At 40.0% G+C, this 24524-nt stretch overlaps 1 protein-coding gene across 2 annotated transcripts; it reads right to left on the bottom strand.

Annotated features, from left to right (window-relative positions):
* Positions 1 to 1255: 1255 nt before the first annotated feature.
* On the bottom strand, positions 1256 to 24026 carry mapk6 (mitogen-activated protein kinase 6). Of its 2 annotated transcripts, none has more exons than XM_007906105.2 (6): positions 23814 to 24026; positions 11932 to 13160; positions 5904 to 6048; positions 5243 to 5407; positions 4368 to 4569; positions 1256 to 3635 (listed from the first exon to the last, which is right to left on the bottom strand). In XM_007906105.2, the coding sequence occupies exons 2-6, from the start codon at positions 12484 to 12486 to the stop codon at positions 2498 to 2500; spliced, it is 2205 nt and encodes a 734-aa protein (XP_007904296.1). In that variant the 5' UTR covers positions 12487 to 13160; positions 23814 to 24026; the 3' UTR covers positions 1256 to 2497. The 2 variants fall into 2 exon arrangements, with proteins under 2 accessions (XP_007904296.1, XP_042200066.1); XM_042344132.1 differs by lacking the exon at positions 23814 to 24026 and adding an exon at positions 20808 to 20953.
* Between the last annotated feature and the right edge of the window lie 498 nt (positions 24027 to 24524).

The raw sequence follows: 24524 nt of genomic DNA, 5'->3' as shown, positions 1-24524 counted from the left end.
CAGTTCCTACGTACAAGTGGTAGGATTTGCCCTAAGTTTTACAAAAACAGCCAGGAGAGGTAAAGGAAAAAACTGATTCGGCCCAGGATTGTCATTATACATTTAATAATAATTAAAGTTGCATCCAGCACAGATTCATACCTAGTTCCTTGATCAAATGACCAGCACTTTCCAGAGGGAAACTGCAAATTGGATTTAAATAGGACAGAAGCTGAGTACAAGAATCCGTGTCATTTCTCAGTTCTACTTTGACCGAGTTTGTCTCGTACGACAGCAATAATGATTGGATTTGCTCCACTGCCTTTTCTCATTGGGAGGATGTCTCACAGCATAGGATTTATTTATCCTCCCAGCTTGTTGTCATGCTCCGTACCTGTCAAGTGCTCTGGGACGCCGCCCTATGTGAAGGGCACTATATAAATGCAATCTGTTGTTGTGAAGTGTATTCAGCGACAGTCTGTTTTTGTTGCGAACTTGTGGCACTCTTCTGGCGTGAGCGCTTCTTCCGAGTGTGCACCTGTGGCTGATTGTCAAAGCCAGTCTGCACTTTACTCTGCAAGATGCAATTATAAAACCTCGCTTGGAGCGGCAATAAAGCTGCAAGATAACACAATCGCAACAGCACAGAGCAACCTCGGATCCTCACATCTAATTTCTTAGTCCAATCTGAGCCTCTGATATTATGCAACAGATTCAATTTGTTCAGTTTATTAAAAAAAAATGCCCAACTCGAATTCCTCTTGTAAGGTAGGAAGACAGTGGAAGCAGAAAGTATTGTTTGTTTCACAAACAAATTAGATGGATTTCTGCTGGAAAATAATCTCAGGATCCAGTATATAATTTGGGACATAATATATCAATCAACTGCCTGGATGGTGGAAGGCGAACTAGATGGAACTTGGTCTTCTTTAGCCTAACAAATTCTTATGTTCTTAGATCACTAAACAGTTATCCCAAAACTTCAGACCACAGTAAATGACAGACAGCAACATTCAGGTTTTGGTTATGTTTATTCGTTCCTTTTTTGGATTTTTTTTTGTGTTGGGGAGGGAGAGGCGAGGAGGGAGAAGAGGAAAGGAAGGGCAAGAACTGATAATACAGAAACTTAGTATCTAAATGTAAATAAATTTTCAGAAATAATTCTACATGCTATATTCTGAACCTATCGAAATCATGCTGGCTTGAGAAATTACAAATTTAATAAAAACATTGGATAAAAATAAAGGTGAGAATTCAACATTCATTTTACTGCAGCCTACAGCTTTAATTTTTACAGTAATGTTTGTAACTCAATTATTTCCATGCAGAGAATTCTAGCATCGTGAGGTTTCAACAAATGAAACAGAATTTAAGACTTCTTGGGAGTATTTCTAAATTTGCCTTTTTGGAGTGGATTCTAAAATCAGGTTTCATTTCGATGGAAAGTCAAGCACCACTAAAATGCATCAATTCCTATACATAGTGAATGCTCTTCAAAATAAACCAATTCTAAGTGGGGCAAAAAAAAAAAGTGTGAAAAGCTCTAGGACGAGTGGAGTTTTCATTTTATTTGTTTTTTTTAAACACACACACACACGCGACTAACCATAGTGCTAAACACATAGTTAGCTTCAAAATGCCTCAAAATTTATTTTAAAGTCACATTGAAACTATAAAATTAAAAATAAATACAGAGAAAATCTTACATCTGCTAAAATAAATAATGGAGGTGGACACTTTTACTATGGAAAAATGCATACCAGAAAGTTATACAAGTACGGACTGTTTTTTCAAACAGGAATAACTGCTAGCACAGTGATGCTGGATAAGTTCACGTGCATGCTGTGAAGCACTATGGGCGGCTCAAGGACAGCCACTCATTGCCGTTACCTTGAGGTAGATAACACATGCGTACCACGATCTGCATTCATTTGCTGGTTTTTTTTTTGCTGGCATCACATGTTTTAAGAAACATCGAAGCAAAGAAAATTTCTAATATATATACTGCTTGGGGAAAACAAATACTTCACTGCTTAAGATTCGAACCATTTCAAATTGTCTTTAAATGAATTTATATATATAAAAAAAAGACATCTCATGCATGTATATTCCAACTGTGTGTTTGCCAATGTAGGAACCATTCCATCTGCAAAACAAGCTGGCTGTGCTTGCCAGCCATTTTGTTTCACAAATGAAACGTGTCCAGTTGGCTTAGTGCATTTTATCACCACCTTTCCGCCGTCACTATTTTCTGCATTAGTTTTTTTTTTGCAATGTACATTATTTCTTTCAAACCGTGTGCAAATGACGTAGAAGTTTACAAAAAACGTTTTTTTTAAAATGTAATGTTCAAAAAAAAAATAAAGAGACACATAAAAATCGTAAACCGATTCAAACCAATGGAGCACGGGCTGAAACTACAAGTGATTCAAGTTTAAAAATAAAACGTTTTTCAAGACTGGAAAGAACGAGACAAATGCACATATGATACAAAACAAATGTCTGCCGAGTGGTGTATTCAGTTCAGATGTTTCAAGATGTTACTATAGGCTTTATGAGGAATCTGAGGAGACAATTTTGCAGCAGGTGGTGCTAATGTAGCCTGAATTGCTCTAGATTTCAGGGGTGAACCGACAGGGTTGTCAAACTGAGGAATACCTATAGATTCTAACTGTTTGCTAAACGGGATTTCTCCATTTCTATTGCTCGCTTTCGCATTCTCTTCGCTGGCTCGATCCGCCTGCTTCCTCTCATCTACTGGCTCAGATTCTGCCATTTCAGGGTCCTCTTTTTTGCTGAAAAACTTGTCTAAGTAACTAGTGAATGTGTTTTCTTTCTCTAGCTGTTCATCCTTCCTTGTGTCCCAACAAACCTCTTCTTCTAGATTGATTATACAGCTCTCATCCACGCCAGCACTTCCTCCGTTTCCAATTTGACTTTCCCATGGATTCTGGCTCCGGCACTCTAGCTGCGCCAAATTAGCAATCCCCTTCTCCTCTTTCTCCTGACTGACAGACTTGCAGTTAGACATTGAAGTTTTCAGGTCCAACTGAGACACTGAGCTGTTCAAGTCATTGAGCTTGTCTACATCAGGAGACTCTGGCTGCAAGCTAAGCTTGATGGTGCCTGCAATGAAAGAATCAAAGTCAAAGCTATGATCCTTCTCCTTGTCCTTCTCAACTATCTGCTGCGATGCCTCCACTAGAGCTAACTGTGCTTTCACCAATCCATTCCGTTCACACTTTGTCTTGCTCTTTTTATCTGGCTTCTCTTTGATCTGTTCTTTCCAGTTAGATAGGTCAATAATAAGCTTGGGCTCATAGTAATGATTGACTTCAGTTTCCCTCCATACTAAGTTATCCAAGTAGGATGGGGACCCAACTTTATAGTTACAGGTTTGCCCGCATTCCAGATCACAGTATTTGTTTTCATGGTGATCTGGATGTGGCCAAGAATGTTCAGTGGAAAAGTTCAAGTCAAAGGCAGGATCCTCCAAATACTTCTCACGGTCTCCGTCCATATACTTGCGAGGGTCCACTTGCACCTCCTCTTCCTCGGTCATGTCAGACATTGCTCGCGGGTCACGCTGAACATCATCTGCCTCAAAATTACCATGCAAAGTCCAATCATGGTCTGACAATTCACTTTCATGATATCTGAAAACAAGTGAAATCAGCAACGTAAGACATTTTCGACATCTTAAATGGTTTCAGGATTCATGGATTGAAATCCAATGGTTAAGTATGCTGGGCACCAAATATTTCACAAACCTTACATGGAAAAAACTAGTGCTATGAAACCAATCTTTCTTTCTAAAAAAATGCTTTTAAATGCATACTAAAATTACAGAACAAAACTTGCTCACATTGCTGTTAAATTTAGTCAACATAGCTCAGCATAGAACTATTTTCAATTGACTGTTAGTTGACTGTTATACACAAACTTATACGCAGCATTCCTTGAAATTTACTAGACCATGGATGAATGGAGCTTCCTTTTTAGCTCATTACAATGTAGAAAGCCAGACACCCTGGTTTCTTGGAACTTGGTACCAAGTAATTTAACTATCTCCTAAAACAGTCAAGCAGCGTGACACATGACCCTCTTTCATGAAGGCCAGTATGCAGTCTTTTTGCTGCAAGTTGTGAAATGAGAGGAGACTATAAAGTTACTGAATGTCACAGAAAACCACTATGGTGTAATATGACTCAATGTATGCTGCACTGTAAAACTGAATATGAGCACAAGCCTCCACAACATGCAAAAGCAAGAGCCAATGCCATATCTAAAAGCAACTGTCATCCACGTAAGAACTGTTAGATCTTATGTTGAACATTAGTTCTTCATAAAGTACATATTAAATACCAGAGCTGAAGTAATTGTACTACCTGTCCCAATTGTAAATGTGGCTGTGACTCTCATCCATAAGCAACATGTCATCAACCTCATCCTCAATGTGAAAGGGGTGAGCGGACTTGGGTTCATCCATCGGGAAGGAATAAATACTCATATATGGATGTGCCAAGGCTTCCTCTGCTGTCAGTCTGTCCATTGGATTGAAGGTCAAAATTTGTTCCAGAAAATCTAATGCTAAAAATAGAGAATTTATAAGAGTGTCAATCCTTTGCAAAGCCTGCAGCATTTTAAATAATTTAATAAATTTGTGTTGGCTAGTAAAGGACAGAGGGGAACAGCGCCTCTGTCCAATACTAGGCAACAGCAAATTATTATAACTGAAGCTACTAATATTTATGAAGCAGATTCTCTCCCCTTCACCGCATCCAACATGTGCTCTTCCATTCCAAATAGCTACAAACAACAAAAGATGCAACTCAGTCGTTACAAGGACAAAGTTTAGCAGGCAAGTACGCACAGCTACACACAACATACATGGTCTCAGTTGTTAGTTAATCAGTGATTAGTTTTCATTATCATTTTAGGATTCTAGTAACAGAATCCACTTCCTGTTTAAGATCACGATACTCCCTGCTGAAATTCTAAAATTGCACCACCAACTGGCACCATTAGAGCAAACTGCGTGTGTTTCCGTTTATATTACTCGCTCCTTTTCCAATTAATAACCTACCAAAATAAAGCTCCCAGCTTTTCAATCTGCAAATGCTGATCTGCTAAGATACTAATGTATTGAATCAGCGCATGACCAGATTTCCATGGAGGTCAAAGACATTTCAACTAAAATGGACTAATTTAAGGCACAAACTCGATTGTTTCGAGGAGCGGGAAGATGACATTTAATAAGTACCTTCAGGTCCGATGCCAGGAAGTAGTTCTGGCAATGGATTGTGTGGCTCAGTCATGTCGCTTTTTATGTAAACTGGGATCACGTGCAAGAGCTCCTGTCGATCTTCTTCGTGGACAACAGGGATAGTATTGAGAATCAACTGCATCTGCTCCAGCTCATGAGCACCTACACAAGTGATTCAAAATGTTAGAACTGCCAAAGGATAAAATATTAACATGCACAATGGTATCTTTTCGACACTTAAGGTAATCACTAAGACATGTGAATCAACTGAGGTTTGACTGCACAGCAATGTCCCACAAACAGCCCTGGAGTGAATGACCAATTTTAATTGGGGGGGGGGGGGGGGGGGGGAGGATTGTTGGCCAGGACACTGGGAGAAACTCCCTTCTCTTTTCGAACAATGGGATCTTTAACGTCCACCTAAAGAGGCAAATGGGACCTCGGTTTAACGGATCCGAAAGACAGCACCTCCAACAATGCAAAGCACCCACCAGCACTGCAATAGTGTGTCAGCTTAGACAATGTGATTCCAAGCACCCACTTAGGGCTTGAACCCACAACCTCCTGCCTCAGAGACAAGAGTGCTACCACTGAGCTAGGCTGATGCACTTTTGAGTAATCATGGAATCCAAGTCAAGGCAAGTAGCACAACACTGACCTGCAAAAAGTGTTTTTCCAGTCAGCATTTCTGCAAAGATACAGCCAGCAGCCCACATGTCAATGGCTTTGGTGTAGTTGTTGGGAGAGAGAAGGAGGCGTGGAGATCTGTACCACTTTGTGACCAAGCCCTCAGATAGATGGCCCTGGAAAGACAAGGTTTCAAAAACTTTGCATTAGTTTCCATGAAGTTAAATCAATACAATTTAAACTAATGATAATTAAATGATGACTGTGCCATGTGAACACAAGAACCTTCTGGTTTCCAATACATCTGTAAAAACAGTATTTTCCCCACCAATAAAATATATTGAACAATATATTGCATGCATGCAGCATTCTTAGGCATCAAGAATAGGAGAGACTGCTCTCAGAGCATGACTGTATCTCAACTGGTATGAATCCTTGCTTATGCAACAAATAGCTTACACATGAATAGTTCAGTTCTATACTGTGGGTTTACCACATTTACCAGCAATGACATAATCTGTCTTGCCACAGTCTATCTCATATTTTTGCAAAACAGGCTGTGGTGTTGGCATCTCTAGCTCTTAAAAATACTAGAAGAATAAAGCTGTCTTCTGAAACTAGAAACGTTATATATAAAAAAAACTTTAAGTTATTTTACCAGCACTATGAAAATAAATGTTCAACTCACTCAAAGCTTATGTTCATTAATACCAAAATGGAAGACATGAAGGTTAAGTCTGCGCACCATTAAATGTCAATCCAGTTCATATGTATCTTAGTGACCTGAAAGTGAATCGCATCTAATAGGTTCTGTCCAAGTTCACACATCCAAACTTTCATATTGGGAAACAGTTCAAGTTAACTCTTGAATTGTGAAGTATAAATAAAAAAGTGCTCCATCTCAATTATATTCCTTCATGATGGCTGTAGCATTGTTATTAGAAATATACTGTATTTTTGGATACAACATTCTACTGCAATGAGCTATTGAGACCAGGATGGTGCTAGGGTTCAAATCATCATCTGCACTGGGATAGCCAATCTCCTGTGTCAAGGAAGCAATGCTACTCCTCAATTGTCTTCAACAGCATACTGGCCCACGATTTCTATCTGGCAAGCCTCACTAGATAAATAAATAATCATTCTATATAAGGCTTACAAATGAAGAATGGAAAGACTTGGCAAGTCAGTGAAGAGCCACTATCTGGGGAACACTTATATTGGGAGGGAGAAAATGCAAAGGGATTCATGTACATAGTATATTTAGAAAAAACACAAGAGGAACAAAGTACTTAGCAGTTCGGAGAAAGAATATATAACACACACAGTTTACATAGAATATACAGCACAGAAACAGGCCATTCGGCCCAACTGGTCTACATCTGCTTTTGTGCTTCACATGAGCCTGTCGAACATAATGTGTGCTTTTATGTGACACATTTTTACATCGGTGTGTATTCTTGCTAAGTGCAGCTTAACTAGCGAATTACATACTAGGAAAGTCCTGATACTTAGATATGAAACACCAGTTATTTGCAATGACAGATTCAGTGATCAGTTGGATTGGTATAGTTTTATCGTTGAAATGCTACTACAGTCTTCAGAGAGGCAAATATGTATGCGGCATACTCTTAGAAAAAGAATTTCAGTGTTACAAAGAAGCTAGTGAAATACTGAATTAAGTTAATGATGGGAAAAGTCATGGATGGCAGACAATTTTGAACAAAGGCATTTCAATATGTTTTGGGTGACAAAAATATCTTAAAAGCAGCTGGTACATGAATGCAGATCAGCACAATACTAAACCGGAAGATAGCCAAGGAATTCAAAAGATGAATCTATCAGAGGGTTACGAAAGCTCTGTATTAACCATTTGATAACCAGCGGTTTGTGCTAAGACCATCTGACAGCACAGATCCAGTCAGTTTTAATGTCAGTTAAATCCAGTCAGTTTTAATGTCATAAGTTTGCCACCGCAAAAAATCTATTTTATTAAGTGGAAAGGATTTGTTTTAAGACTGTGAATGCCAGAATCCTTAAAAACACAATTAACAAGTCAACGCATATGGAAACAGAAGCTTGTAGACCAGGCAACAACAGAATAAACAGTAAAAGATCTGCTTTCTTTACAAAGAGGATTTTAAAAGAGTGTGTTTCACAGCACGGGTAACTAACAGTATGGGAATTACAATGAAATAGTCTGCAAGGCTACTAACTTGTAAAAACTTTTCAGTTCTCCTCTTTTCTATGAAGTAACTCATTATACAATCTAGATTAAACTGCTTTTAAACTGCTTCCCAAAAATCTTGCACATAAAACTCAAAAGCAATTGAGAGGCTAAACATGAAGAATGTGGACCAGCACGAAAAGCAGGGTGAGCAGACAGCTACTTTATTAAACAAAGAGTACAATTAGGGAATTTGTACGACTCAAAATTAAATCATATCTGAGTGAAAACGCCTGGAATACTTAAAAGTTTTACACCTCAAAACTGTTGCAATGTCATACCCGGTAGCCTAAAACATCCGTCCACATGTGTATCTAATATAAGATTAGAGTATCATAACTGCATGCAGTCCTCCAAGGTCACTCTTCCTCAAACTAAAGTTCTTCTAGCGTAGCTCCAAGGGGTATCTCTTTTTCTAATGTCTTGCTCAGGGCCCAAATCAAAGATAAACCACTCCAAAACAAGAAAACACTCGACAAATTTGGCAAAAACTGGCAAATTAGTTGAGGAGGTGCCTCATTTCCCAGACATGTGAACGAGACACATGGATGCTCCCTTTTCTGCATGGGTCTGATAATGATGAAGGCAAGTTCAAGCTAAAATTAGTTTAAAGCATTTAACCATTGGAACATTGTTTTAATCTAGAAAGGGGCATTGCCTACCATTAAGGAATACTGGCTCAAAATAGATGCCTTGTTCTGTGTCGAATTTTGCAGTATGGTGAGGAAACGGGCGACATATTTGAAGTGCCCATATTTAATGATTATAAGTAAAATCCTGGTTTAAATATACAACTAACTGTGTAACATAAACCCAGGTCAAACTGGGTCCCACTGCTTACTCTAAAATTAGAACTCAAATGATTAAGCACTAAAGCCAAGATTCACATCACTGAAGTTTAATGTACTTGTGAACCCAAAGGCAGACTGCAACCAGCCTGGACAGTACCATTTCAAGTAAATACACATACTGTTCTTAAAAAATGAGATAAGTTTACAATGAGTAGCAGTGATCAACATTTTCTACCCAGACTATTCTAAGGATCTGAGGATATTATACTGCAATACATTTTGGAGTTAACCTAGATTTCTAACAGCATATCTCTCTCTCTCTCTCTCTCTACTAGACTGCTGGATTTCTGGAAGATATGCTGTCCGTCTTTTTTTAAGATTTGTTAATGTTAAAATCAGTCTCGATTAGTTAACACAGGCTGTCCCTGTGCATTGGAGTTGGTAGATCTTACAGTCAATGAAAATGAAGTGAATTGCTGGACACCAAGTCCTGGCTCCATAAGTGCTACAGTGGGTGCTGAACTCAGATGTCATTTCTCCAAGCCTTCCCAAGAGTATTCCTTTAAATTAGTGTGCACACATTTAATTTAAAATGATACCCTGCTCTGAAGAATGGCCAGGATATTAAAAAAAAGTATTAAAGTCAATTTGCCATCAGTCTAATAGGTAACTGAACCATGCATGGGTTTGAAAAAACAAGTTAAAAAAAATGCTCTTTCAAAATGACTGTGGCAATACTGTGCAAGTCATTCAGATGTGTATCAGGAAATAGAAGTAATTTTCAATAGCTGTTTTATTTAGGTGAAAACCTGGCTTGGCATCATCATACACCGGAAATAGAAGTAATTTTCAATAGCTGTTTTATTTAGGTGAAAATCTGGCTTGGCATCATCATACACTTTACTCACTTACACAAATTTAAACTTGCTCCCCACTTCAAACATCAAACCACCAACCTGTTATTCTCAACTTATAAAGAATATTGAAAGCTCCAACAAGCACAACCAAGCCTCGATAACCAACAACATCTCATCAACATTAACTGAAAACTACCCAAGTGTAGCCATCAGCGAAGCAAGTTTCTCTGAACTAAACCAAACGTTTGGATTCAGTTGTGAAGAGCATTGTCTTAAGAGCAAAGGATTGCAATTTGCTGATTTTCCCTCATATATCAACATAGTCAGCACAACAACTACTAGCCCCCATTATATTTTATTACATTGACGTAGGCTGCAGCTTGCCCTGATAAATGCAGTGCATAAACACAAGCATCTGGGCCATTATTTTGAATTTTGCACTCAAAGCAGATGCAAATCTTGTGAACCCACTAACATGTTGATTTTCAAGAGACTGCAAAGCCAAGCGAGATTCCAACAGTTACTCCACTCATCACACAATCCCGGTGTATTATTTATGAGTTACATACCGGAATAATGATCGTAGTAGAAAATTAGTCAATTTCTACATAGATTCAAATCAAAATGATAGAGGGTGACAATTGGGATAAGGATTATCCATAGCTGTTAAGATAATCAGATTTCTACACATCCACAAAAATCTGGACTTCTACATTACAGAACATGCAAACTATTAATCTGAACATCCTATTGTTCTTCTATTAATAGATTTGATGTTCTAGAAAGTGTCTGAAAGAATAATTAAAAATAAAGTTGCTTAAATTATGTTTTGAAGACCACTGAATAAATATACCCTAGATGAAGTGTAAATCTACCCAATAGTATATAATCTAGGACTGATTTCATGGTTACATCAGGTCTAGACCTTCCTCATTAAAGTTCTTAAAATACAGCACTACAAGGAGTCTTTTAGAGTGTTTTTTTCTCTCTGACCTACTATTTAAAATTTGCAGTCGTGAAGGAAATGATTAAGGGCAAGAAATATATAAGACTGTTATAGCCCGGAAACAGGACATGCGGCCCAAATAGTCCATTCCTGTGTTTATATTACACAGACAAGCCTCTACCTTTCTAATTCCCCCTCCCATGTGTTACTTATTTAACTATAATAGTTTCATGCTGCATGAAATCAGTTTGTGGAGTCTCAAACCAGTTCCTGCTAGGAACAATTTACGAAGCAAGCAGTTTAACTTATATAAGAATGTGCGCTGGAGGAAATGTGTCCTCAAACAACCTCAGTGTTCCAAGGTTGTTGGGGGAGGTATAAGAACAGGTCCGACAGGATTCTTGTTCCCGATTATTACCAAAGGGGAAGATTACAATCCAGAGTCAAATAACCTGCCAACGCTCACTGTCTAGGCTTACACGTGAAGAAAGATCACTTGAACAAGACAGTTGCACTATTTAACCAACACCCCCCACCATTGTGTGATAAATTTTGCTCTGGGTTGTACTACTGAGCATTCTTTATTCATTCCCTTGAGCCTTTTAAATTCTCCTTTCGTTTTATCAACAGCTTCACATACTTGTCAGTCAACAGATATGCGTTCATGATAAAAAAATGCTTAAAAACTCACAACAAATATACATTTTACTTATAACTTTATAAACCTACACATTTATGAGAAACACATTTTACTCTTCCCCTTCTAACAAAATCTGACATACAAAATGTTTAACTTCCTTAAAACATGATTTTATAGAAGTGTTCATAAACGTTTTCAGATGAGTTACATTTTTATGCACCAAATGTTAAACATTTAAAAGAAACCTGTTTCGTCAATAAATTACTCAAAAATTGAAGACCACGTTTTACATAAGAATATTAATGCATTAGCAGCACTACAGGCAAAAGCTGTAATGATTAAATGTTAGCGATAGTACTACAGAGCTTTAACAATATTACTTTTAATATATCGCTGATCCTTCAACCATACTGAAATTCTTACTACAAATTGCTAAAACACGTCCCCATTTGTCAAGAAGCTTGCAGCTCAATCCAGCATTACTATTATTGCACTGTTGTTAAACTCTTTTTTAAAGAAAAACATCTGAACAATGACCTTCAACATCGCTAACGATGCAACTACCTTATTTATTCATGGGTAATAAATTAAAACTTACTTTGTGAGAGTAATGGGGATCCATGATGCGTGCCAGACCAAAATCCCCTATTTTCAACACCAAATCCTCAGTGTTAATGAAGAGATTAGCTGGTTTGAGATCTCTGTGCAGCACATTAGCCGAATGGATGTATTTTAGCCCACGAAGCAGCTGGTACATGAAGAGCCTAGCATGCTCTTCTGAGAATTGGCCCTGTTCCAACAACTTTGCTAGATCCGTCTCCATGTACTCCTGAACAATGTATACTGAATTCAGTTCTGGGATGGAACCCACATCATCAGACATCGGTATACCACTTGGACCCAAAATCTCAAAAACTTTCACTATGTTATCATTGTCAAGTCGTCGGATGATTTTGATCTCCCGTAAGGCATGTTTGACACTCTGGGGGTCACTCAGGACAATTTTCTTGACAGCCACTCGCTTGTCACAGTCATTGTCCACAGCAGAGAAAACCAGACCATTGCCTCCATACCCGAGTGGCTTCAAGTCCATATACCGAGCACCCAAATCAAAACCATGAATGTTCATTAAACTTTCAAACTTTTCTGCCATGTTTATAACCCTCAAACTTTCCTTTTCTATCAAGACTCGCAATCCTAGGTCAGAACTAATGACTATTTCAAAAATCAGCTTCTACAGCAAAGAGCTTCCTGAAAAAGCAATACAACTTAAACCTTTTCTTAACCTCAAGGTGTTTTCTCTTTGAAATTTGTTCTCCATCTAGACTAGGTGAAGCAAGACAACTCTCTCCCAGTTCGAATCCCTCCTTTTGGGAGGAGTGAACAGCTCACAGACTAGAAATTCTGATCTCAGATGTACTTGTACTAGCAAATGTTAAATTTCTAATTCAAAAAAGGACATCCCTGCAGACATTAAAAATCAAAACTAAAGTTTGATTGCAACGGAATAACTTTGACAGACAGATGCATCCAAACTACAGCTGTAAACAGGCTAACATTTAACAGGGTGTGTGAGAATACATATATGCGTAATAAACCTCTATTGACATCCTCCTCATAGTGCAGATACATTCAGTGTAAGACTGGTCCTGAGCAGCGTCATTCTATAGTGCTGAAGAACACTTATTTTTTCCTTTTTGTCGGGTCAAGCAATGAGAACTTGTGGCAGCTTTTCTAGTTCTAAAGATGTCTCCCGCTAATGATCAGGTGGCTCGAGCTCACCACAGTCACAATCAAAGCTATCATCCATTTTACACTTTGTACAACCTAGAAAACAAAAAGAAAAAAAGACATTAAGTCATGGATCCACTTGTACCAACATCATGTTAGATTGAATGAAACCATCATATTAAAATCATCCAGTCAATACAATTCTTGTAACAAATGTACAAATCTGACATTTATTCTGATGGGAGGGAATGAAAGGGGAGAGAAAAAACAGATAAATAGCTTTTAAATTGTATTTGTAATGTTAAGAATTCATCTGCAATATTTGTAACTTACGAGATTATTCCATTGTATGATATCAGTTTACAAAACAAATTTATTATAAACAGTGACTTTTGCACTCAGCTTTTTCTACTGCACGATTTGTTCCTTTCCTCCTACCTTTCTGCTTGAAGCTACACCAATCTAAATAGTGACAGCAAACTTCTTGGAATGTAAGTGCTCTACTTCTCAGAATTAGACAGAACTAGATCCTCATCTGCTGAGGGTTTGGGAGGGGGGAGAAACAATATAAAGTGCAAATGGAATAAGCATTTTAAAATAGTGAGCAAGGATGTAGGATATATGGAGGCAATTGTACAACTTACTTCATGACCTAGTTGTACGAGTCAAGCCAATTTTTGGATTTAATCTTTCCATTCCAACTCGTCAGAAAGACACTGGGCATTGCATAAATCATTCATTTTTAAAAAATAGTTATTCAAGTATTTTCTAAATGTCTCTCCCTTGATATCTAACTCTGCTCCTGGTCCACTAGCTCCTCACATTGTGGTGTGGTTCCCACGGGCATTGGTTGCGCTCCACTAACTCCGGAGAGCGTCCTTCGTTCGCACGTGAGCCTCGATAGTAAGTGTCACCAGGCCACTTCAGAGGCTGTTAGGTGAACCTACTTTTCGAATCCCTGCTGGTTTTAGCCTCCTTAGGGAAGGCAAGAGCCAATTTAGCCTCCCCGTGAATCCAGCACACTCAGATTGGATTAGGACTTGAACCAGCAAGTTAAACTCCTAATGTGCATGATGCGGCTCTTTCCATTACACCATTGGGGCTGGATACATTCTGCAACACTTAAACTCAAGTGGAATATTAGGTTAAATTCAACACCTTTTAGAACGTTCCAATAAATTGTGCTTTAAAAAGTATTAAATATTTGCTTTAAAAAGTATTAATGGAATACTTACTGAACCTTTCTGTAGAAAAATCAATAAATAGACAAACTTTTAAACCATATACAAATTGCCCAGAAACTGCTATTTTGCTTCTTGAACAAAGTTTGTATCTCAAAAAGCATAACCCACAAATAGCTTTAGAAGATTTAAAACTATGAGGCACATACAATTATTTCAGCCTATTTCAAAGAGAGTTGCAAACATATTTCAGTGACCACATAATCAGTCTCAGTGCTCTCAGAAAGCACGTTTAAGTAACTGCTCTACTAACATTTAAGCCTTCCCAGCACTAATTCTGTGCCCAAAGTGTGAAGTAGCAAATAAGGGCTTTTTTTCATATGGCAAACTAGAATTGTGAAAAATTAATTACAGTCTACATGAAGCTTTTTAAAAAAATCATCCTAGTTAAAGTCAGTGATGCAATTAGAATTTGCTGTTTATGGGATTTTCAAGCTGGTCACCAGACATGCCTAGAGATTAACAAACCAAAGCAAGTGATCATGTCTGCATTAAAGGAAGTCAGTTATTCAAACAGAAAAGTGAGTTGTGTCCTACTCATGACAAACCGCACACCAGAGCTTTCAGATACCCTCATGTTTTACATTTCTCAGATCATTTACTAATACTCTAAATTATTCAATTTATTCACCGTCGTGGCACTTTTATTCATGTCAAATTTGTGCACCAACTCTTTCTGCAAATATTTAATTCAGCACAACTCAATCTTTCAACTCCTGGGGATTAAATATTAAGCATGGCAAGTGTATCAAATTTATCTACATCACCCCCCCCTTCGGATTTAATACATGTCAGAACAGATGGTCCTTCGAAGCAAGCGAACCCGCCTCACATTTGCATTTCAATTTTCAAAAATTAGTTTCAGAAGGTGTCATCTCTGATCCTTTTTACATGAATGTGAATAAACTGCACTGCTTGTTCATCAAATGTGGTTTAAATACCCTACAAACTTTCTTGTAAAGAACATTGTGAACTTTATTCTTGTTGATTTTGGTTTTTTTAATTAAAAAAGGACCCAGTGTCTAGCTGCAATAAATTTGATATACAATGAAGATTACATTAGCATTTATTACAAATTGCAAAAATACTCAGTGGATACAAATAATAAAATTCTAGCATTTAGTTTGCAAACGTAGTACACTGTTATATTCAGTCTCATCTTTGTCATCTGTGAAAATGATAGCAATAGACTACTTCCAATCAAATCTAACCTTTAGAACTTCCTTAAGCTATTCAGCTGTGGATGTAAAGAACATACAACTCATCAAGTCTTTGTGCTTTTCAATTTGTAAGTTTTACTCACAGAATGCAATGCTATAATAATGACAGCTGTTAGTCAGATGTTGGGAAATTACTTCACTTGGTATGTATGGTCCACTGATTGATTGGCGAGTGTACATGCGCTCAACTTGACATGTTTAAATACTATCTATACTGATGTAACACAGGAGGTGGGTTACTTGCACGCAAAGTAATCATAATAGTCTGTAATGAACGGTTTAAATGAACATTCACTTTTAGAAGCACTCTACAATCATTCATGACATTAACACTCACCATGCTTGCTTAATTTAACATCTTGCATATATATCCAATTAAAGAAAAGATTAAATAGCTTACCACTTAACATGCAGAGAAAAACTATACCAATTCATCTGGAAGTTTACAAACAATATTTCTTTCATTCAAATTGGGAACTAGGCTAGACAGAAGACTGTTGGTTTGAATGAAACATAGTCTAAAGAGTGGCAGGATGCAGATTTGCATTCGTAATGCTGCACAGCTAGTCCATGGAGATTTATATGACCACACACACATTGCCGAGTGGCTGGTTGTAACTCTAAGTTGAAAAAGGTTTAAGAGTAGGTCTCCTATCCATGCTTTGGCTGATGAATGACCAAAGGTGACAAAGTTTAATTCAAACAAAATGTCCATCCTATATTCTTTGCAACACCATTTTTAGATAGAGTAAAAAACGATAAGTGTTAAAGTGCAGATATAAAGCATTATTCAATAACCAGATATTGGACAGGAAACATAGCCCCACTAAACATTTCCCTAACCTTCACACTGAGGAAATCAACACTCAATTCTTTTCAGGCCCAACAAATTTTGTAGGTTTTCAGAACACAGATTGGAATGTTGAAAGAACACTATCTCAGTTCAAAAAAGCATTCAAATATCAGAAGTGGCTTTAGTACTGTAATGTTCGTTCTGAACTAAAATAAGCAGTTTTAAAATGCAATTTCTGAATATAGACATTTACAGGCTGTCAAAATGTATTTATCAACAACCTACTGAGCAACTACAGACTCTGACAAATCCAGTTGTGTACAGTACACCATGGGTTTAAAAAAAAATTAGATTCAAGTCAAAATTAGAAAATAAGACTTAGGTATTTTTTCACACCTAAACTCCCTGTATCAATGTTCCCTATTTAGCAGGTGCAAAAATGCAGAATCTGAAAAAGTGCGAGGAGTGAGTCATCGTTAGAAGTACTGTGGCAGTGTTACAAGGACACCTACAATTCTGTAATACTGCAGTTAAAATGACATCGAATCAATTTCAAACTAGAACCTACGACAGACAAGTCAACTAATTAAATATAATAGTTACATGACTAATGGGGGATATGAAAACGTCATTCCAACAAATAGTGGACCATGTTTGGAGAGGTAGAACATACTTGATACTAAATAGATCGAATGTCCCTAGCATTTCAGTAAAGAGTAACGTTAAATATAATATTTTTGCACAATTTCACTTTTGAACCCCCCCCCCACTTGGATTTTATTAAAACTAGACGGTTGTGAGACATGACAAACTACGTCTTCTTGAAGTTGTACTGTATTTCCAAACAAGGGTCTGTATATCAGCATTTTTTTCATAAAAGGCTGAAATACTGTACTTGCGGAAACAAATCGAGGCATCTGAAAGTGTTACAAAAAAGGACGTCACACAGAATTGAAGTGCACTAGGTTCCATGCAATTTTTCCATTCCTACAGCATAAAGCTGCTAATAATTTAAAACAAATTGAGTAACTTTGCAGAAAGGTTAAACATTCATAATGGAACAGAATGAGATCCTCGGGTGTTTCAAATTTAATCAGGGGGCAATTGATATTGGAATGAGTAAAATCACATTAAATAAATGATATCTTTCACCGAACACAACATTACAGATTTGGCATAAAAACATAGAATTTTTGGGGGGTATTTAATAAGCATTTTTTTTCTGTACAGAGTGTACTCAGCCTTTTCTAACTTACAGCCTAGCGTATTAGAACCTCCTCATTTGAACAGCAATATAAATTATACAACTCTTTTATATTGCAGGAGGACCTTTACACGGTATGACTTGTGATTGATCAGGTCTTACTTATCTCCACGGAAGAAACTTAAAAATAAACTCGAAAATGTTTCCCATCATATAGTTACCATACAATAATTCTTAATTGACTTGCATTGATATCTCAAAACACTCCAAGGGATGTACTGCAAAGCAGGTGACTATGTCTGTGGGTGACCACACTCACTGAGTCAGACTCGATCAATTACAAATGTTGTCACTAATGTGCATCGCCCGTGTGCATTATACGTCAGGTGTGGTAATGGTGTGGGTTTTTTTTAATTATATCGATTCCAAAAATAGACTTTTCATACGCTTATCTTAAAGAACCAACGTAAATATTCTGTTGTGATAAGGTGCTACAACAAACGCGAGGATTATCGTTCAACTTCGCCATTCCTCAGAACCAAAAAAAAAGGTCGCAAAACTTGCTGAAAAGAAAATGTTTTCTTCTCTCTCTCTTGGCCACTTTTGCAATCGGATAAGTATCAAACATCGCAGTAGCCGACAAAAGAGAAGAGTCTTCTTCAAACATTGCACCACCAAGACAACCCCAGTCACAGTGCACCGCGCGAAATGTCATAATACGGTGCAATGTATTTTTTTTACACTGGTGTCGAGGCACAAAAACGTCAAGAGTTGGAACGTTTTCTTCCAGCAACAGAGCGAGGGAGAGAGAGAGAAACACAGCACAAGCCCTCACTCGGGAGCCTTTCGCAGTCTTGTCACCATCTGCTTTACACTTAGGGTTTGAGATTACCGCAAACACGTTCAAGAAGAGGTCGCACTCGACATTGCACACACACAAAAAAAAACAGGCTGGAAAATCGCACCGCTCGAAAACAGACACCCAGATAAGTGCTATCTCTCTCTCTGATCTGCATCCCCTCCCTTGACACACCCAATACGCGTCACTGAAGCCGGACAACCGCACCCCTCGCTCAGCGCAAAACAAACCGAAGACAAAACTCTGCGCGCACCGCCAAGGTTTTTAAATGCAATAAATCATCGCACTCGCGAGACGGGGCTTCCAATCGCTTTCCCACGTAGGAGTTGGACAGACAACCTTTGAGTTGTCAGTAGCAAATTATCTTTGAGCCTTTAACTATATTTATTACTTGAACACACTACATCATCCACGAATTGATAAACCTCCCCCCCCCCCCCCACACAACCACCCCACCCCCCACAGCTGACTGCCTCAACCAATTCAAAACACACAGCAGAGAAGAGCATTTCGTCAACTAATGATCCCGCATTCAGCGTGGGCCGACTGTGATCTTCACCCCACAAACCCACCCTTCCGTCTGGAAAAGGTTTCCTTGCTGGGCACACACACGACTGATTTCAGCTCATTTATTTTATCTCAACTGCTTTCCCCCTGAAATGCGATTCGCGGAATTTCACCACCGACTCCAAACCAAGCTGCGGTGTCCTGTGACCATAAGAGTGGTACCAAATATATTTACAATGCACCTGATAAATCTCCACAAATCAACAACCTCTGGATTCTTGTTAAGAGTCGTACTTTAGTGAATGTAAAAGGCTACCGTGGTGCTGAACACACTATATATATATATATACACACATATACACATATGTATATGTACATATATGTATGTATGTATACATCATATACCGTTACGTGATTTATACCACCAAAAGGCGAAGAAAATGAGCCGCTTAAGCAGCAAACTTTTTTTAAAAAAAAACTTAGGGATTTAAAAAAATAACAGATGAGTCACATGAAAATGAGCCACGTCGCTCCTTGTTGGCAGGATGAATGCTTGACGTTTCATCACCGGAGATATAACTCAGGAAACATTACTCACTGGCGACAATGCCTCGGAACGGATTTAATGAAAAGAGCAAAAAAAAAAGGGGGGATGGTGGGGGAGTGGTGGGGGAGAGCCTTGAGGGTTCAGCGGGGCAAACAGCGAACGAGAATCAACCTTTCTACCAGAAAACAAAAACACACGGCACACGTTTGAAACTGTTGGATCAATACAAAGAAAACGTAACGAACTGACCACAGTTTTACGCAGTGTCGTGTCACCCGAGAGGATAAAGTACACCAACAAAAAAAAACACACACACAGCGGTAACAACGCCGCCTCCCCCCCCTCCTCCCCGACATGTTGACTTTAGAAGAGAGAGGAAAAAAAATGGTTACGCATCGGAAGACGGATCGAAGCCAAAAGAGCGATGAGGCTCATCGGGTGATATAATCCTAAACCCCCCCCCCACACACACACACACACACACCCCCACCTCCACCAGTTAAGTTACCGGCCTGGCTCAATTACTCCAGCGTGGATATCAAAGAACACAGCCGGTGTGGGGGTGTGTGGGGGGAGGGGAGGGTATGGGGGGGTGTGGGGGTGCACACAAATAAAGAGGCAAATAGTCACGTATTGGGGGGGGGGCTCTGCCGGATTTATGGAGGTCACACGAGACCTGTCAAGCAGTGGTGACGGTCACAGCGGGAACTTTCGGAGTGGGTGGGAAGATAAGTGGTGGCGGGTGGGGGGGATTTCAATCCGCTTTTAAAACTCCCCCCCCCCCCCCCCACGGTTGTTTCCCCCCCCTAAAAAACTCCCCTTTTCTGCAACACCCGCAATCATCGGAGCCATCGCGCGCGTCAACCAAACTTGACGCGGTGGCTCCAACGCCGCCGCCGCAACAGCGTCATCTCCTCCCGCCCTCCCCCGCCCGCTGATAGGTCGGCGCCGCCCAGCCGGACCCGCCCTCCGGCGCTCGGCCGTCCTCCCGATTGGCCGGCCGCGCCGTCCGTCGGCGCCCAGGCGGCCGTCAATCAAACCAGCGGGTTGGGTTGCGCTGAAGCCGTCAATGGGGCCGCTTTAATGGGGGGGGGGGTATTCCCAGGGCAACGCGCTAACCCCCCCCCACCTTCCTCACGTGAGACGAGGGGGGGGGGGGCGGCGGGACCTCTTCTCCCCCCCCCCCCACCCCCCCCCACACCCCAACCGCCGCGCGGCCGCTCTCTCCTCACACAAAAGATGGCGCGACACCGGCTCTCCCCTCCACGGCCCCGACCCCGGCCCCGACCGCACGACTAACACAAAGGACGCGGCGGCGGCGGCAGCGGCTCGGGAGCGCGCGAGTGAAAAAAAAAGGCCGCGGGTCACTTACACAGCGTCCCGAAAGCATGTGGAAAGGTTAAGAGGCGGTGGGGGTCACTCGGGAGCCCTCGGTCGGGTTGGTCCTCTCGCTGGCCGGCCGGTCGGCCGCGCTCATTCGCTCCCTTTTTTTTTGTGTGTCGGCCTCCCCGTGAGGTGGAGGTGGAGGGCGGCGGCGGCGGCGACGGCGGCGGAGTCCGAGCAGCAGCAGCAGCTCGAGCGACAGCAACCGAAAGCCGCCCGGCGCCGCGACGTCACCACCTACCCGACAGGCTCCGCGGCGCCGGCCGGCTGTCTGGCGGCAATTTTGAATCAAGACTTCTTCAAAGAGAGAGAAGTCGAGCACTTTCCTCCTACTCCCCCCCCGCATCATCATCATCATCATCATCACCACCATCATCACCACCACCACCACGCCCCCTCCCCTCTCTCTTTCTCTGTCTCTTTCCCTCCCTCTCTTTTTTTGAATATATATAATATATATGTGTATATATATATATGTGTATATATATGTATATATATATATGAAGGTCCCGCCACTCATCTCATCCCCACACCCCGGTGTTTTATACATTACGTTCTGAAAAAAGGGGGGTGAGAAGTATCTCGAGCTTTCTGCTTTCACGTTGGGACGCTGGCACACGAGCCAAGGACTAGCGAGTCTTAACTTTCAAAGTACATACATCTGACGCATGTTCTCTCCCTCTCTCGCCCGCCTGTCCTGGGTGCTGCTCAGATATACCTGTACCCAATCTGACTTGTGTATGTTCTAGTTTACAAGTGTAACGCGAGGCTTGCTTCCTTTCCTTCTTTATCTGCACAACTGAGTCCTTATGTGCGCCTTGAAATTTTATGCTAAAAATACAATGCTAGAAATAATCTGGATTGCCATAGTAACCACACATACAACATAATGACAAAACAATGAATTAAATGGCTTTTGTCTTTGAAGTTGCACATCGTGTGATTTGCTTTAAGGGTTTACTTTGTGTTATTAAATATATTATATATATATATATACCAACACACCTACACGATTACCACCAAGAATTGTTTCAGTGCTCGCTTGCTCTCATTCCAAATTGAGGAAAAACATTAATCTTGCTGATTTATTTCCAATGTGGTGTGTGTTTTGATCATTCTCCAGAATAAAATCTCAAGGTAACACAAATGTAACATCGAACCGAAATGATTCTCGATCTGAGTTCATCTGCTCCGTGTATCATTGTAATAGATGTAATTAGCAACCCAGACCACCGAGCCCCTAAAATTCATTCATTGATTTATATCTACAATGTATTGTTTAAGCGAAATCTTGTGTTCACTTTGTTATCTGTGCATAATTTGGGATTTAGTTTCGACAATTCAGAATAATCCAAAATGTGCAGCCTTTATGAAAGGTTTGTACAACTTTCTAATGCGTTGTCACTCATTAAACTCTACGATTGCTCATTCTCCAGCCACGAATTACAGCCCTCCCATCTTGCCTATTACGTCTGCTGACACAGTTTACCAAGTACATGGTTTAATACTAAGCTCATTTGGAACCTTTCAAAAGTTTTTTTTAAAAAAAAGTTCCTCATTTCATAAAAGGTTTCATGTTGTTGAATATGCGGAGGCAAATGCGTTTGGTACCCAAATAGAAGACACAGGTAAAAAAAAATGACATTTTTTAAAAAAAGTAAATGCCACTGATTTTAAAGTCCTTGAATTAATAACTTTTTATGTGTTTCCTTTACAACTCGACCATCATCAAACGTTTAGACGTACAGTATTTAGAAGGGACCACGATTAATAACAGTACACGGTGGCATTAAAAGCAATACGATTTTTTGTTGTAAAGAAAATGTATTACTTTACCCTAAAATGAACTGAAGGCACAAAGTAAATTACAGCAGATCCAAGACAGCCACTGATTGGCATTTTAAACTGAATACGAGTGTTGATGTTATCCACCAGACACAGTCAAAAAAAAAAACAGATTTATGAGACTGCGGTATCCGAGCAGTGCTTTATTTTTGCTCTTTAAATTAGCGAAAGACTCTGATTTTATTATGTAACACGTTTAAGCCGCGCAGCGAGAGCGCGTCCCAACACGTCCATTAACATTGCTCCCAATAACACGGTACAGTGTGTGTGTGTGTGTGTGTCTGTGTTTGTATTTGTTTGTGTGTCTGTGTGTGTGTTTGTATTTGTTTGTGTGTGTTTGTGTATGTGTTTGTGTGTGTGTGTTTGTGTCTGTGTGTGTGTTCGTGTCTGTGTGTTTGTGTCTGTGTGTGTGTTTGTGTCTGTGTGTTTGTGTCTGTGTGTGTTTGTGTCTGTGTTTGTGTCTGTGTGTGTTTGTGTCTGTGTGTTTGTGTGTTTGTATTTGTTTGTGTGTTTGTGTCTGTGTGTTTGTGTCTGTGTGTGTTTGTGTCTGTGTGTTTGTGTCTGTGTGTGTTGTGTCTGTGTGTGTTTGTGTCTGTGTGTGTTTGTGTGTTTGTTTTTGTTTGTGTGTTTGTGTCTGTGTGTTTGTGTCTGTGTGTGTTTGTGTCTGTGTGTGTTTGTGTCTGTGTGTGTTTGTGTGTGTGTTTGTGTCTGTGTGTTTGTGTCTGTGTGTGTCTGTGTGTGTGTGTGTGTGTGTTTGTGTCTGTGTGTTTGTGTCTGTGTGTGTGTGTGTTTGTATTTGTTTGTGTGTCTGTGTGTGTGTGTTTGTATTTGCTTGTGTGTTTGTGTGCTTGTGTGTCTGTGTGTGCTTGTGTGTGTGTTTGATGTGTGTGTTTGCAATCATTACAGTCAGTACAAAAAGCCGATCAAATCGCACAAAAGACAAAAAAAAGACAGACAGAGAGAGAGAGAGAGAGACCCCCCTAACACCCCCCCCCACCCCCCCACCACCCCCCAAAAAAAATAATAATTTCCAATTGGAAATCATTGCCATCAGAACATCTCTTAAAACAGCAGAGAAAACAAATGCACGTTTGGGTCGCTGCACAAACCAGAAAGTTTACAATAAAGGCTTTTTTTTTCTCCTACTTACCATCGTTGAGGTTTGGGTCATCATCTAAACAGCAACTGACTGCATTGTAGGCAATTCAGCAAAGTGTCACACACAGCTGGGGAATAAATATATCTGATAACACAGACCTCTAAATAAAATCACTTGCCTTTCTCTATGCAACCAGAACGTTGCCTTGATTTAGTGTTATTTTTTTTAATTTTTTTTTATGTGTGTGTGTGTGTGTGTGTGAGTTGGAAGGGAAGGGAGAGGGGGGATTCGATCTGCTTCTCCCCTCCACCAACCCCCTCGAGCGACTGCGGCTCGAATTTAAAACTGCATCTGCAGAGGCTTTGAGTTCCTGTTGTGTTGTGGGTGTGGGAGAGAGTGTCAGAGGCGGAGGCTTTGCACGAGTTTCAGTGTCAATGTCAGTGTCAACGTTGCAATGACGCATCCAGCTCTAGGCTTTTTTTTTTCCTCCTTCCCTCCCTCCCTCTCCCTCCCTCCCTCTCCCTCCCTCCTCTTCTCCTCCTGAGTTTATTATTATTATAATTTTTTTGCAGTGAGAGAGAGAGAGTGAGTGAGTGAGTGAGTGAGTGAGAGGTTCTGTTTTGGCTTTCTTAAGAGACACCTCAAATCTGCTGATGTTTTTTTCTTCCCACACCCCCCCCACCGCACCGCACCGCACCCCGGTGTCTTTTGTCTGTGATGGTGTTATGTTTTCTTTTATTACCCCCCCCCCCCCACCCCCAC

Source organism: Callorhinchus milii, unplaced genomic scaffold (genome assembly GCF_018977255.1).
Source record: "Callorhinchus milii isolate IMCB2004 unplaced genomic scaffold, IMCB_Cmil_1.0 Scaffold26, whole genome shotgun sequence".
NCBI classification, from domain to species: Eukaryota; Metazoa; Chordata; class Chondrichthyes; order Chimaeriformes; family Callorhinchidae; genus Callorhinchus; species Callorhinchus milii.
This window is presented reverse-complemented; position numbering and strand designations above follow the sequence as displayed.

Bases quoted from the DNA above. Each gene is read 5' to 3' on its own strand.
- mapk6 (XM_007906105.2), bottom strand. From the start codon at position 12,486: ATGGCAGAAAAGTTTGAAAGTTTAATGAACATTCATGGTTTTGATTTG. The intron at 5,408-5,903 runs GTCAGTGTTGTG...TCACTTGTGTAG, and splicing joins TGGAAAAACACTTTTTGCAG to GTGCTCATGAGCTGGAGCAG. The intron at 3,636-4,367 runs GTAGTACAATTA...ACTTGTTTTCAG, and splicing joins CACATTTACAATTGGGACAG to ATATCATGAAAGTGAATTGT.